This window comes from Trichoplax adhaerens, genomic scaffold, assembly GCF_000150275.1.
Source record: "Trichoplax adhaerens TRIADscaffold_3 genomic scaffold, whole genome shotgun sequence".
NCBI lineage: Eukaryota > Metazoa > Placozoa > Uniplacotomia > Trichoplacea > Trichoplacidae > Trichoplax > Trichoplax adhaerens.
Genome location: NW_002060945.1, coordinates 8,586,507 through 8,601,597, shown reverse-complemented (window position 1 = coordinate 8,601,597; position 15,091 = coordinate 8,586,507). Strand labels below are relative to the sequence as shown.

General features: G+C 30.9%; 1 protein-coding gene across 1 annotated transcript; it reads left to right on the top strand.

The window, feature by feature from the left end:
* Nucleotides 1-6,111: 6,111 nt before the first annotated feature.
* TRIADDRAFT_22079 (uncharacterized protein) lies at nt 6,112-9,943 on the top strand (the record flags this gene model as incomplete). Its single annotated transcript, XM_002111203.1, has 3 exons — nt 6,112-6,640; nt 7,068-7,166; nt 9,789-9,943. 3 exons carry the CDS (start codon nt 6,112-6,114, stop codon nt 9,941-9,943), a joined length of 783 nt encoding a protein of 260 aa, XP_002111239.1.
* Nucleotides 9,944-15,091: the final 5,148 nt, after the last annotated feature.

Here is a 15,091-nt window from a genome sequence, read left to right as displayed (position 1 = left end):
GCAATCGGATATTTCCAGGATTGACCTTAACCTATATAAATAGATAATTTGTTCGATTCTCATATTGAAGAGACAGTGAAACATTAACTCCGTAAAACTTACCAAATATACAAGGTTATGATTAGTCTTGAAACTTGAGTTGTGCTATAAATAATTGGTTCGGCTCGTAGTGATCATGTTGAAGAGACCATGAAACGTCAATTTGGTCATTTATTCGACTCTTTCACGTTGAAGAGATAGTAAAACGTCGGTCTCGTAAGGTTCACCAATTCTAGAAAATTCTCAAGAAGAAAATTTGTTGGGCTCGAAATGATCAACTGGAGATAATGAAACGTCGTAAGGTTCACCAATTGTAGAAAGTTCTTATATTACTCATTTATTTGATCATGGTTTGGCTCTCATGTTGAAGAGCTAGTGAAACGTCAACCTCGTAAAGTTTCGCTAAGTTTATAAATTTTAATAGAGCGAATTTGATCGACTCTTCTACCGAAGAGATAGTGAAATGTCAGCCCTGTGATAGGTATTCAATCAGTCCCTCTTGCTACTGCAGATAATTTATTCGGCTCTCATGTTGAAGAGACGATGAATTCTCAGCTGTATAAGGCTCATCAATTCTAGAACGTTCTTATGAAGTAAATTTATTTGACTCATGTAGTGTAGGAGTGATAATTAACTCGGGCTACTTCGCCAGTATTTTCAGTCTCTATGTGAATACGATATGGAGAACACGATGTCTAGGCTGTACTCTCTTGACAACTGATTACTTGCTACACTTTTCTTCTCGTTATAACTTCTATACGCTTCTGATAAGGAATTGCAACTCTTATTTTATAACCACACGCGCTAAATCGATTTCTACAGTGAACTCCAGTGTAAACTGGCTTGAATTTATATTTTACAAGTTAGGTAAATCAGTACGCTATCTACTGCATATACAATTTCTAAATGGGTAAGTATACAGTACGGTATAGTAATTATTCTGCGACCAAGGTAGCTATGGACTATCGAGTTTTGAAATACGCATCCTTGGATCACATACTTTTCAGCTGTTAAACTTAGAACACCTTCCGATCTACATTAAATTAATTCGCAATAGTTTGTATCTTATATTACAATTTTGCCACTGTAGTATTAACTAAAAGCACACCAAAATTAAACATCAAACAAAGTACAGTATATGGCCTTATCTAGACCTTTGAAAGTATTCATTCTTCGCTAATAATTTTTTAATTGAAAACGCAGTACCATAGCAGTTTACAGTAGTTCTAGAATTTAACCGAACGAATGCAATTGCATTATGGTTTCATTGATCACTTCAACTTCAACTGTTTCACCTCAATCCCTTTCTATGAAAATCTTGAGTGCTTTTCCATATTCGCGATATGTCTTATTACAGATCCTAATTCAGCGATATATCTTCATCAAATGGATTTATAGAGGTTTTTTGACGGATTCAATTATGACTTAGTGGTACTATACATGAATTTCATCGCTTAGTTCACTTTTAATATAGAGACATATTATTGTGTAAAGTGTTCAGTTTAAACCAATATAGATAGAATTCACGTCCATTATGGCCACAATTGCTTGACTTATTAGGATGATTTAATTCTAGAAAGGATATATTGAAGCTTTAAAGGCAAAGGATACATGCATAATAAATTATCTTCATATAGTAATTAAAATGCATTGAGTTGGGTTAAAGTAAATATGGTAAATAAGCAAAATCAATGGGGTGTAAGAAAAGAGAATGGCGTTCTGATATAGCCGTACCCAATATTGCTTAGATTTTTTTCAGTCTATAGTAATTAAATCTAATATTTATCCGTCGAAGAAATTCGGTAGGAAAAAACGAAATTTCGTCAGTATGAATTCACTGATTATTTCCAAAAAAGACAATAATTAAGTAGTGGCGAGTTACGATCAGTCTACAGTATATTTAGCTAGCTATTAAGCAGATCCTAAAAGGTGTATTGATTAATTCAAAGTTCAGAAAATTCACTAAAAATGTTCGAGTGAAAGTGAGACACTAATAAAAACGCTATTTCATATCCATTTTTTTCTTAATACAGTAATAATAATTATGTTTATTGGATCTAAAGTAGAAATGATAGCTCGAATCAATGAATAATGAATATAATTTAAAGAACTCTGCATTGAAAATCTAATTTTAATTAAATGACGATTACCATCTGTATTTGCATCTAACGGTCCAGTGAAACTTTCGTAACTTATATGAATTAAGCTATATGATCAATATCAATAGAACAAAGAATGAATTATTTTTTAATTCTCATCTCAGGGTACTATCCTTTGCTTTATTTCATATAACAATAAAAACTACAGTAAAGTAAGTTACAGTATACTTCTATTGCAGATGTAATAGCTGAAGTTCATTATGAATAAGGATATAAGGTTAGCCTTCGTAAACTCGAATGTTTGCATTGGGGATTCTTGATGCCGTAACTGAACCAATATATTTAAGATTAAGTAAACTGTTAAATGTACAATCGGAACTGAACGAGAAACGATAGCAGGAAAAGTGTTTACGATATCATGAAGTAAAGTAAGCTACAGAATGATATTCAGATCTCAATATCGGTTCATCACTGTTAGGGTTGAATGAATATATTAGGACTTTTCGTTATAGTGTTTAGAATAAAGTAAATAGATAGAGAAGGTCTTCTCTATCTGTAAATTAAATTCTTAGCAGATCAAGAACTGAAGTACAGTAGTTAGTAAACGCTACGATACTAATAAGCACAATTATTACCTAAAGTTGTCAGCAAGAAGAAATAAGGATAAATTCACACTTAAAACAACGTAATAATTCTATAATCTATCATATTAATCATCACTATTCACATAGCATAACTAATCTTTTGACTAATAAGCCAATTATGTAAAATAATAGTTTATGCATATAATAATCAAAAAGAGATGTTAACCGGTTTAATAGAATGGATTTCTAATAATTTTCGTACTTAAATTGATTTAAAGAATGGAAACTATTTTTGACTCGATTTTAGTTTTCATCATTTCAATTGGGTTTCATAAGCTAAGGAAGTTAACTTGATTTTCATAATACAAATTCGTTCTGTAACATTTAGGATAAATCGTAGTCAAGTAGAAATGTAGTAGTTACTACATTAACCTAAAAAAATGATATTATTCTATATAGATATCCTGTTTGTCTAAAAATAATTTTTTTGATCTTAGCAAACGAGAATGAACTGTCTACCTAGAAAAACATCGCAGAATTTCTAAATCGTATTAGTACTTGTCACCTAGTCGTTACTGTGATATAGCCGATATATCGAACTTCTCTCTCCCTTGCAACAATTACGCTCTTTGGTTCATTTGGTTGCTATGGAAGATAACTTGCAAAGTTAAAAATAGCTCTAGCGATATCTTCAAATGTAAGTATTGACGATATTCTTGGTATCATTATTGTACACTACTTGCTGATAAAATGATAATCGATAAATGAAGTTTATGAATAGTGCAAAACTTGATAATTTGCATGTCTAAATGCGTAACTATTTTCAACAGTTTAAATTGCAGTAATAAGCTGGTTTCAATTGCTTACGGCAATCGTACTCTATTTTTCCTGTCGATCCTCAGATAGTAACTTGGTGGAACGCTATGCACTAGTTTTCGATATATAACCTTAGTAGAAGGAAATTAATATTAGTAATCGTAAGATTAGCTGCGAAAGTATAGGGATTCTCGGTTGATTACTTAGATTTGATATGGATTATTGCTATCAACGAGACCTATCACGGATACAAAATGGGCGTCTTTCCGCAATCCTTAAAATTTAATCTTACTATTCATATCAGGGAATAACTATATTCGTAGTGATGAGATACCTTAATGGATGATAAATTCTGTTATCTATTTAATACCTGTTAATAATACTAGCAACAGCTGAATTACGGCAGTTTCAGTCTATAGGCGGTAAAGATATCATAACTATTTCGTATATAAATATATCATAAAACTTAATTGAACGAAATTTTCTACATGCTCATTTTTAACCTTTTCTACTTTACCCTTCCATTTATCAGTCGTCATATTTTCATCCCTAGAAATTTAAAATGACCCAAGCAAGCTTTAAATTAGTACGAAACATCCCCACAGAATATCGCGGATGGTATAAGTAGAAGTTAATTTATTCTTTGTTAGGATTCCATACAATTAAATAAACTAGATATTTCATGTAGTAAGCATAAGTATCTTCTATTTGATACTGATTTTATGTCGAATTTCTGCTAAAAAGATGACAAATTATTTTAACGGGTGGTGTCGTAACTAGTAGAACTATCTTACTTCATGCTATATCATGTTAACCTTGCTACAGTTTACGTTCTCATCATTTGGTGATATTGATTATAGTTATTGATTAATAATGAAAGACACAATATAGTAATGTTTAAGTAATTAGATCTGATGATATCGGAAGCTTAAAGGATGGGTCCTATTATACATATATTATTAATTGAAGAGAAAGATCAGTAAATAAAAATGGAATACACTACTACCAAGTATCATCACCTTATAACAGTGTTTTTCGATGACGTAAACAAGCTATGCATTCGTAAGGACACTATACATAATTTCTGCATTATTGATTAATTCATTACCTTCTGAATTCTTTTTCATGCGGATATAAAAGATCTATAATATCTGAGATATCATTAAAGTAAAAATGTAAGCATCAAAAATTAAAACCAATTGCAAAATAGCAGTATCCATTTAGTGTAACTGTTTATACAGTATATTCAACTTTTATCCATACGTATAGTATAATATGCGCTCATATTTGTGTCATAATAAACTCCCTAGGTGGCATCCTTGTTAGACTGCTGTGTGTTTTAATAACATGCTACTTGGCTGTAAATATCGTGATATAATACTCAATTTGTATTGTATCTTATTGAACCAGTTAGGGTAATATCATCATATATTCTTTTAATAACTATGATTATTCGTATTATCAATAGTTTCAGGAGAATCTTACGTAAGATGAGAATTCATTTTTTGGATCGTATCTTCAATAGAGGCTCGTCATCAACAGTCCATATTCTTAATCCTTCACAATTTACTGATTGTATCCAAAATAAAATCGTCATGGAAGACGACCAGCACCTTGATGACTTTTATCGGGAAAAGAAATCGCGATACCAAAGTCGAGTAGATTTTTGCTTAATTATCAGCATTTTAATTGTGCTTTGTTGTACTATGATGATTTTTAGCTTAATAAGCTACCTGAAACTATCAAATGCCATTAATAAGGAGGCAGTTATAAGTAATAGGATCCAAATTACTTTGGAATGCTTACACATGAATCAATTATTATTACAGGAACGCGACGTCTCATCACGCTATGTTTATGGCAATTATTCAAAAGAATTTTATCAATCGAATGTATTACCTTCACGCCAAATAACTGATCAATACTTTACCGATCAATATTTAAATAAATTACATAACCAATCTGTGTTAATGGTAGATAAATTTAAAATTAAACAAATGGTAAGGCAGTTCCGCCTTTTAATTGATTCTGGTAACCGAAATTTAACTAAAATTTTTCGATTTTATACTTCTATTATAACTCAAAATCATGAAGTTGCTATACAATATATACAGCAAGTTGACGTTATTCATTTTTGGCACGATATTGCATCGTTTGTATTTTTATTAAAGAGTATGGAAGCATTAGAAACAGAGCAAATTACTGGCGGCGTTTACTACCAATATGGCTACTTTCCGAAAAGAAAGCATCACTTCGCATTTATTAGACAAGCGTCTGAAAAGCAATTATATATTATGCAAGCTAGTAAACATTCCAGTTTATATTCGTTTTTCTATGAGCAGGAATTTGTAAATGCTTCAATCGAAGGGGAGATTGAAGATCTAGAAGAACGTATGGGTCGTAACATGTCTACTCAGACTAATATACAAAATCGTTTTCACTGGCTTAATGTTACAACTTCATATAATAAAAAGTTATATGCAGTAGCGGAAAATCTTGGCAAAGCTATTACAGCATCAAATTCCTTATCTCATATTCTCCGTTATCATCAGTTGCCATTATCAATTGCAGCGATGGTTGTAGTATTAGTAACGGCTTTATTTTTAGGTATTGCTGTTGGACGTATTCTATGTTCCAGTTATACCACGATTAAAGCTACTGTAAATCAGACTGAAATTATCGAAATGGAAAAAGAAAATACAGATCGGCTGTTAGAACAGTTGTTACCGCCGACTGTAGCTCAGCAACTCAAACAATGTAAAACTGTTCGTGCAGAAGCATTCGATGATGTTACTATTTATTGCAGTGATATATGCGGTTTTACTAATATTTGCCATAGTTGGCGACCTATTCAAGTTGTCTACATGCTTAATGGATTATATACGTTATTTGATCGAATTATCGATCGATACAGCGTTTATAAGTTAGAGACTATTGGTGATGCTTATATTGCGGTATCTGGTGCACCAAAAACGCTTCAACAACGCCAGCATGCAAAAGAAATTGCTTGTATGGCACTAGATATTGTCGAAGGAATGAAAACACTTCGAATACCTAATATGCTAGATACACAATTGTCAATGAGAATCGGTATTCACACGGGTAAGTCAATTTATGTTTATTTGGCAGATATGGGACGATGTAGACATGGCTAGTTTTCATATTTTTACATGCTGAAAGAAAATGATTCAATCAATTACAGTACCATATCGCTTGAGATATCATAGTTGCGGGATTGGTGTTAAATTTAAAAGAGCAATTTTAATTGAGTTTAAATAGCTGTTATGCTTTGACAAGTCAAATAGAATAAGTATTCAGTATATGTTTTAGCATTTCCTTTGGTTCTAACTGTTATAGAAGCACTTATCGCTCTAGTTATAGCCATAAATGGTAAATACTCGATTACATTCGTTGCTCTCGTTCTTATTACCCGGGCAACTTCTAAAGTTGTAGCCTAAAGCTTATTTCATACATGTTCTGTTGTGAGTAAACTTCTTTTAATAGTCTACGTCTTGCGGTATATTTAAAGGTCCTTGTGCCGCAGGAGTGGTTGGATTGAAAATGCCGCGGTATTGTCTCTTTGGTGATACCGTCAATTTGGCATCTAAAATCGAATCAACAGGAAAAGGTAAGGGCATTTATAATTAATAAGATCGGAAAGTATTCCATCTAAATTTAAACAGACTTAATAAGTTATTGTAGTCACTCGATCTCTATCCTTAATTCCATTTTGTATGATAACTGGATAGATTATGGCCATAGCGCTGTCATAAATCTGTATTCCATAAATCACGACCGTTTATTGAGATATCCAATAGCTGCAGCTGTAATCTGCTAATTTAAATAAGATTTCATGGCTGGAAATTAAAATTTCCACTAGCTATTCGTGTATTTGAATTCAAAAGAATGAAATAATTCGTCCATACAGCACTAGTTTTCGGTACGGCAGCTTTCATCATTTGGTTTTATTTATATTGCAGAAGCGATCGAATCTAGCTGCTTTGCAGCTACCAAGTTTAGATTTCTTTATTCTAAGCAATTGTAATAATTATATCATTATACCTGAATAAGTTTATACGCTATTTGATTTATAGTACGGCTGATAATCGCTTTAGCCATCAAGTTTAGATTTCCGTAAAAATAAATTAACGCGCATACGAATCACCCGTTCAATAGTAAATTGATTCCCATCATGTTCATATAGGACATGAGCACCATTTGTCCTTAAATTAATCATAGATCGAAATCAGATCTGTAGTTGAAGTTATTATCGTGATCGAATGCTAGACTTGTGTGGGCTACAAATCAGTAAAGTGTATCTACAAAGAATCTCTTTTTAAATTTATTCAATTCATTTGATTAATTGACGATGATGAATAACCTTATAAATTCAGAAGAACGCGTTTGTTGATTTAACATAAAGGTCAACCTACATGGGCATATTTTATATAGCAATGAGTATCTAATATTTTTAGGATGATGTATACAGTAGTTGGGTACCGGTAATTTTACCCCCATGAACTGTATTGGCCTAGTAAAAGAGAAGAATCAGGATGGGTATTCATATTGAATACTCGTGTCGCATGCTAGAAATATTCACGAATGAGTTGACTAAAATTTTAAGCGTATGATGCTGCGTGAAATTGAATCTTCCTATACTGGAATAGGTAAAATTATAAAATGATCATTGATGATTAAAAGGAGTAAGGTACTAAATGCTTTTCATTCCAAACTATTCCTGCAATGAAAAGATGCATGTAGGGAGATCGAATTATTCTACATTAAATCATCACGGAAAAATGTTACTGGAAATAAGGTTGTTCCTTCTTTTTCCTTATTATACGTAACCTTCATCAAAATTATTATCATCCTCCCTGGCAAATAGAATTAGCTCTAGTATACCTCGTTTCTGTTTTTTTTAGTAAAAGGAAGGAAATGATTATTATATGATAGAAATACATAATCAATTAATAAAATACCTGCCAGTTTAATATTTTATAACTGTCTACATACTACATGCTCGTACGTGTAGGAAAGAGCTATACGCATACATAAAAATAGCCCAATCAAAACCTAAATGGAAAGTAGTGTTACTATGAGCGTATTGCGAATTCAGCTGCTGATAATAGTTAAAGCTTCCGCTGCTTTTTGATAGTTTTGGATATTAAAGCTAATTCTTTTTTGGTTCCAATTATACAGATACTTTTGATATCAAAGTGGCTATAAATTTAAATTTCTTTGGTCACTTCCTATAACAAATGCTTGATCTCGCGAATGATAGTGGATAATCGTTCTTAATTATTTAGTAATTAAGATTTCAATTAAGCAAAAATTATGCAACGTTCCTTAATTATTGAAAATTGACGACTTGCATTGTTAATATTATCTAGCCGTACATCGATTGGGTAATAGTAAATATCGATGTTCGATTAACCAAATCATCTGCATTCAATTTCACAAAAGGCTTTAGTGCGATATATCGTCTACGATAGTCAAATTGAATTATTCTGTTGAATTACCTAGTTAAATCAGAGAACGAAATCTAAGATAAATTCATTATACATTTTATCAAGTTTATAAACTATCGATCAAGCCTATTAATAGAAATCACTTAAGTTTTTTGAAATCAGCTTTAATTGAAAGTTGTCACAACGAGGATAATGATTATCGAACTTGAATCACAGCGTATTATTTACCACCGTAATTGTAAAGAGCTATAAAAAGAAAACAAAGATTACTTATTTATAACTTATTGTAGATTATTCGAATTTCATAAACATTATTCATATTGCCAATTCTCTTAAATTTACCATTACATGGATTATGATGTAAAATTATTTGAACGATATATAAGAATGATATTAAGCGTTGCGACAATATTGTCAGATATTTAGATAATTATTATTTTGTAGAGATGACTCAATTTTATTATAGTATTTTCCAAGAAACAGACTATCTGTTTAGGATTTATCAGAATTGTAGTATTTAAATTGCTATTTAGCCACCGATATCATGATTTCGTTGTATGCACTTTCTAAAATTTAAAAGCAATTTCACGTAAACAGTTAATCTATTGCCTTTTTCGTTTGTTAAAAATTATGCAATTATATTGAATTAATTATCATTTGCCTGCGATTAAATAGTAGTTGACATAAATAAACAATATAACAGAAATAGTATGGTACTATATAAGTATGCATCAGGAAGTCTGTTGATTTTTTGACCAATATCATCTGATCTTATGTCATAGCATCACAAATTCATCTTAGTCACACAACCTATGAAGCGTTGGAGGAAATTGGAGGTTACGAAATGGTTTTTGATGAAGTTAAATGCCTATTGGTAAAGAAACTTTTCTTTGTTGTAAATGAATTAAACCACATACTTACAAAATTAAGAACTTAATGTAGTTTTAAATTTTTGCAAATAGCATGATTTTACTGCATTATTCGGTCTTGATTAAAATCTTAATGTTCTAAGTATGATTTAAAATAGTATAATTAAATTCATTACAAATTAATGTAGCTAACAAAAAATGTGTCCATCATTGGAAGATTTTCTATCAATTTATAATTATATTTTACATCAAATTTCAAACTTGAATATTGTGGATTATTGTGTTTTAGCTTGCAATATAGTATCAGAATAGTATATAGATTGTACTTAGTGATCTTAGACGATAGCTGCAGGTTTTCATTCCCTTTATTGATATCTAATGAAATACAATTGAATAGCGTTTATGCCACTAGTCATAAATTGCTTGTCAGTAGTTATTATTATTAATTTATGGGCGATCGTGAATAGTGAATACAAAGGCAATCTTAACCGTATAACTATGTCATTTATTACTTATGATGAGAAAGTAGAGATAAAATAATAGTATACTAATTCTCTTACTCATCTGTTAGGGCTTGGGCAACATTCCTACATACTGGTTAGTCGGAAAAAAGGAAGTTTCACTTAATCACCGCAGCAGTTCTGGACTTATGTAATATTTCTAGCCAATAATGTCAGACGAATCAACCCGATGTATTTTTCATTTAAAATGGATCTATTAATAAGGAGTAAAGTTACGTTTCTGCCACATATGTTTTGTATCGATTACAGTAGGAGTAATCTATCCTATTAAAAATATTATGGTTATTGCTTCATTGTATATTGGAGCCTATAAGCTGCAATATTTCTTTATTCGTACTGCATTGTATAATGTACGCATATAACCTCATTATAACTTAGAAATTAATATTGCGAGAATTTTCGTGCATTAGTTTATCATCATGCTGTATTATTTATAACGTATACTAACACATTAAATAGGTATATTGTCTATATTAAGAAAATAAATTATTCATATGTTCTTATATAACAAAACCTGCTATGGTAGCACGTATTCCAAGTAATCAAGATCAATTGTTAAGATTTGCATTATTACCTAATGCTAATATTGTAATTAGACGCCGACTCGTCTTAATGATTGCTGTATTTATGAGGGTAATTCTCTATAATGAGGATTAAACTTAAGTAAATTCTTCATGGAATTTCTGTAATAGTAAAATCAAATTAAAATTGCAAACGTAATAAATTGTATACTTATGTCACTCTATAAATTTAGTTGATATCGCGCGAAATGTATATTCGTACACATTAATAAAAATTTTGGCTCATTTCCAAGGAAGAAAGCTACTCATTTAACGTTCGCAAAAACTTACAGACATTTACAATAAATTTTATTACGCAGCAACGTATTGCACTTTAATTTATTTTAGTCCTCATCTCTTTAAATTTAGCTATATTAATGAGAATCATTTACGAGTATATTTTACTATTTATTAGTATTGTACCAATGAGCTATCAGAGCTATGTGTTGTAGTCTAAAGTTAAATTGATTAAGGAGAATTTTTGGACGATACACTATGCTAGTTTGGAGTAGCAAAATATGCAATATTTAAGCTTAAATCTATTGTAGCATTTTTCTCCGATGGAGGTTAAAAATTCTATGATTTTAATTTGAAATAGCAATACAGCATCAGCTAGATTTTTGGCATTATGGCGATGTTTGGCATCGACAAATTACATTCAGTTAAAATGATTTAATGATCAACTTATGGCAAGAAAATGTACAGTAAAGCTTTCTTGAATATCTACTAAAGAAAGGTGTCTAAGTAATACATTATTTTTTCCAGGATCTTATAACCACTCTTATGGATAACGCAATAAACTTTTAAACGCTATTTCGACCTTAATACTGTAACGTACACTATCAACAATTATAAAACAGATCTTTTTGCTTCTGACAATGTGTCCTTTATAGGAATCATCTTGACTTGTAAACAATTTTGAACAATTTATTGTTCTTTATAAGGAAATATAAGAGCATTAACGACAACCTTATTCCATTCATGGCTTCATTACTAGTGGTCATTCTTGACTTGTTTTCACGCATAATTTTTAATTTAATAAGTAAGATTTTTGTATTGTCAACTCCTGTGAACTGAGGATTAATCAATGTCATATTGTTACTGACTACAATCAACAGCAATCGTTGCTAAATATGGTAACGGTAAGACAACTTACCTCAAAATCAAGATAGATGAGACTCTGAGAGCAATATCTAGTTTACAATGGTGGATTTCAGAAAAGTAAATAAATCCGTTATATTATTTTAGTATTAGTCAGACCTTATGTCAATATGACGTCAATCAATGATTTAGACATTGCCACCTAGAACGATGGAATACAGCATTTACCATTAGCGGCCGCTCACTATCTAAATCGTTATATTAAAGAATTTTTTGGGATAAAGCATCTCGCAGTTGCAAATTCTTATCAATTTTCCTGTAATATGTGGCATTATGCGGCATCCATACGTACCTAACATGTACACACACGAAATATTTTGTATATTATTTAGTATTCTAAGTTCAATCTGTGCAGTACGGCATCAAATTGTGAATTTAATCCGTCATTTCATTACTTAATGAAAGAAGTTGCTATTTTAGAAGATTATATATTAAAATTAATGCAGCATAAGTAAACTGCAAAAAAACTGCTTGAACTTAACTAATCTCATGTAGAATTAGTCAATAGGAACCTATTATTGCTATTAGGATAGCCGTATCATTTAATAATTCAATTTATTGTGAAGTGAGACCATTCACATTGGGTTAGCAAGATTCATACATGAATAAACTTTCTTGGGATTGATAAATTAATTAGTATGATAAAGACTAATAGCTAAAAGTGCTTTCTTTTCAAGCGAATAATGATTGCTATTGAAGATAACATTAGATAGTAAGATACAGGAAATGATGAGATATCCATAAACTGATTTTACGTTACGAAGTTGATTTAAAATGGAATTTTAGCCTCCAAATAGATTAGAAATTAAAATTAGACGTTTAGATCACATTGGAAAAATAAATTTTAACTGGATTCTTATATCTTTAACTGACTTTGACTGCGAAAAAATAGTAATCCTCTAGAGAGCTACTATTCATAATTTAATGGCTGATGTATGGTTACTATAAAAACAATACCGTTAATTATTGATTGACAATAATTTGACGATTTTTCAATCATACCTATTTTAAGTTTTGGAAAATTTTTACTATGCTCTCGTTATTCTCCAATAATGAGTATCGGATTATCCATAAGAAATAAAATTCAACTGCTGTAATTTCTAGAAATCACTCATTTTTATTGGTTAATACTTTTATGTATAGGTATTGCTTAGTGATTATTCATAAATCTAGCTTTGTTTTCTTTATTATTTTACATAGTGAATGTTACACCGATTATATAGACCAAGTTGGGGAAGAGAGGCCAAAATTATGATCTAATAACATTTTATGGAAGCCAAGTAAGGTTGAAGAGGAAAGGCAATTTCGATACCGTAATGAGCAACGCATCAACAATACCTATAAAAATTACACTCCTGTCGCAAACTTATATTTATATATCAATTTGTCAGCTGATATCTTATGTGTACTAATTATGTACCGTACCCAGTTTAATAAAAGTAAAGATATTTATTTTCAATATAGAATATCATTAACGATATGTATTCTAAACCTATGATTAAGGCTTATTGTCTATAACTAGTTTACTAAGTTTTTGGGATAAAATAGCGGTCGGAGTAATCAAATATTTATTGTTTGTGTATGATCTCTTGGAAGTAAGGAGATTTTGTATTAATATGTCGCAAAGAGGAGAGCTGCCAGGGTTTGCATGAACAATTCTGAAGAAACTCGAAAATAATGAGGAGTCCCTATCAGCAGTGTTTAAAGAGACAACGGATTGACTTTCTTGATTTAATGTCAGTATTCATAATTCACATTGCACTAAATTTTTTTAAATTACTTTGCTGTCGCCTCTGCCTAGCCCTGGGCACTGATTCTAGCACCAGAAAGTAATTGGATACATTTTAACTCAAGCAGGGAATTAAACACATCTTTTCGTTTCTTTTAATAACAATCCAACTAAGAAGCTTTTTTATGTAAATGAAGTGGGACTCAGTAAGCAGCTGTCCTATAGCACCTTTGCCTATTAAATGTTTTAAAAGATTCCACAAAATGATTTTCACTAACTAATGCTAATCTTATTTCGCCATACAGTATACTTTGATATTTATGGGATAATATCGTTTTCTATGACATTATATATAGTCTTATAGATAACTGTAAAGTCTCATAACAAATATCAATGTAACTAAACTCTAAATTAACTGATTATCTGATGAAGTCTACGGTCGCTTTTGTCCGAGAGAGATATATTGTTTGCTGTAGCTTGCTAATGATAGGGAAGATTGTCAGCATTTGGAGTCGTATAGTATGTAGATATCTGGGAGAACAAACCTAACGGTAGACACGTAATCTTAATTTTCTTCGTTACAAACTTTTATTCATAGTAGGGGATAATATTGCTAATAATTTAATCTATAAAAATAATTCAAAAAACTTTCTTCTTCAATCTTTAACGATTTTTATACAGCTAGAAGAAAGTCCGTAATTTGAAGTCAAGCTAAGTTACCCTATAATGTCAGAAAATGATACCCAGACTTAACGAATTTCATTTACTATTGGGTGATCGATCATCTCTAGTTGTGCATTGCTAATGACTGATTGTGTCCATAGGGAGTATTAAAGAGATTAATAATGACTTATGCAAGCAAATTCTTACTATTTCTGATTTTTCATCGACTTAGATTCAGTCCTCGTTGTTCTTAACTTTAGCAGATATCATGTAGATGGTTATAGACCAAATGCATATACTTCTAGTTCATGCTAAATATATTTATAATCATTCAAATTGTTAATAAGAATCGATGTATGATGTCTATAACGGCACCTCGTTTTTTAGGATATACTATAGCAATTCAGTCGCAGTTTACCGCTGATTTCAGATTGTGGAGATCATATAAGCAATACTAATTTGATTTTTTTTACTAATGTTACGGTAATCAATCTCTGACGAAGATTCTCCCCTTTTGAATAGCAACGGATATTCTTCAGCTCTAATTTTTAAATTTGAACAGCTAATTATATCATTGATTTA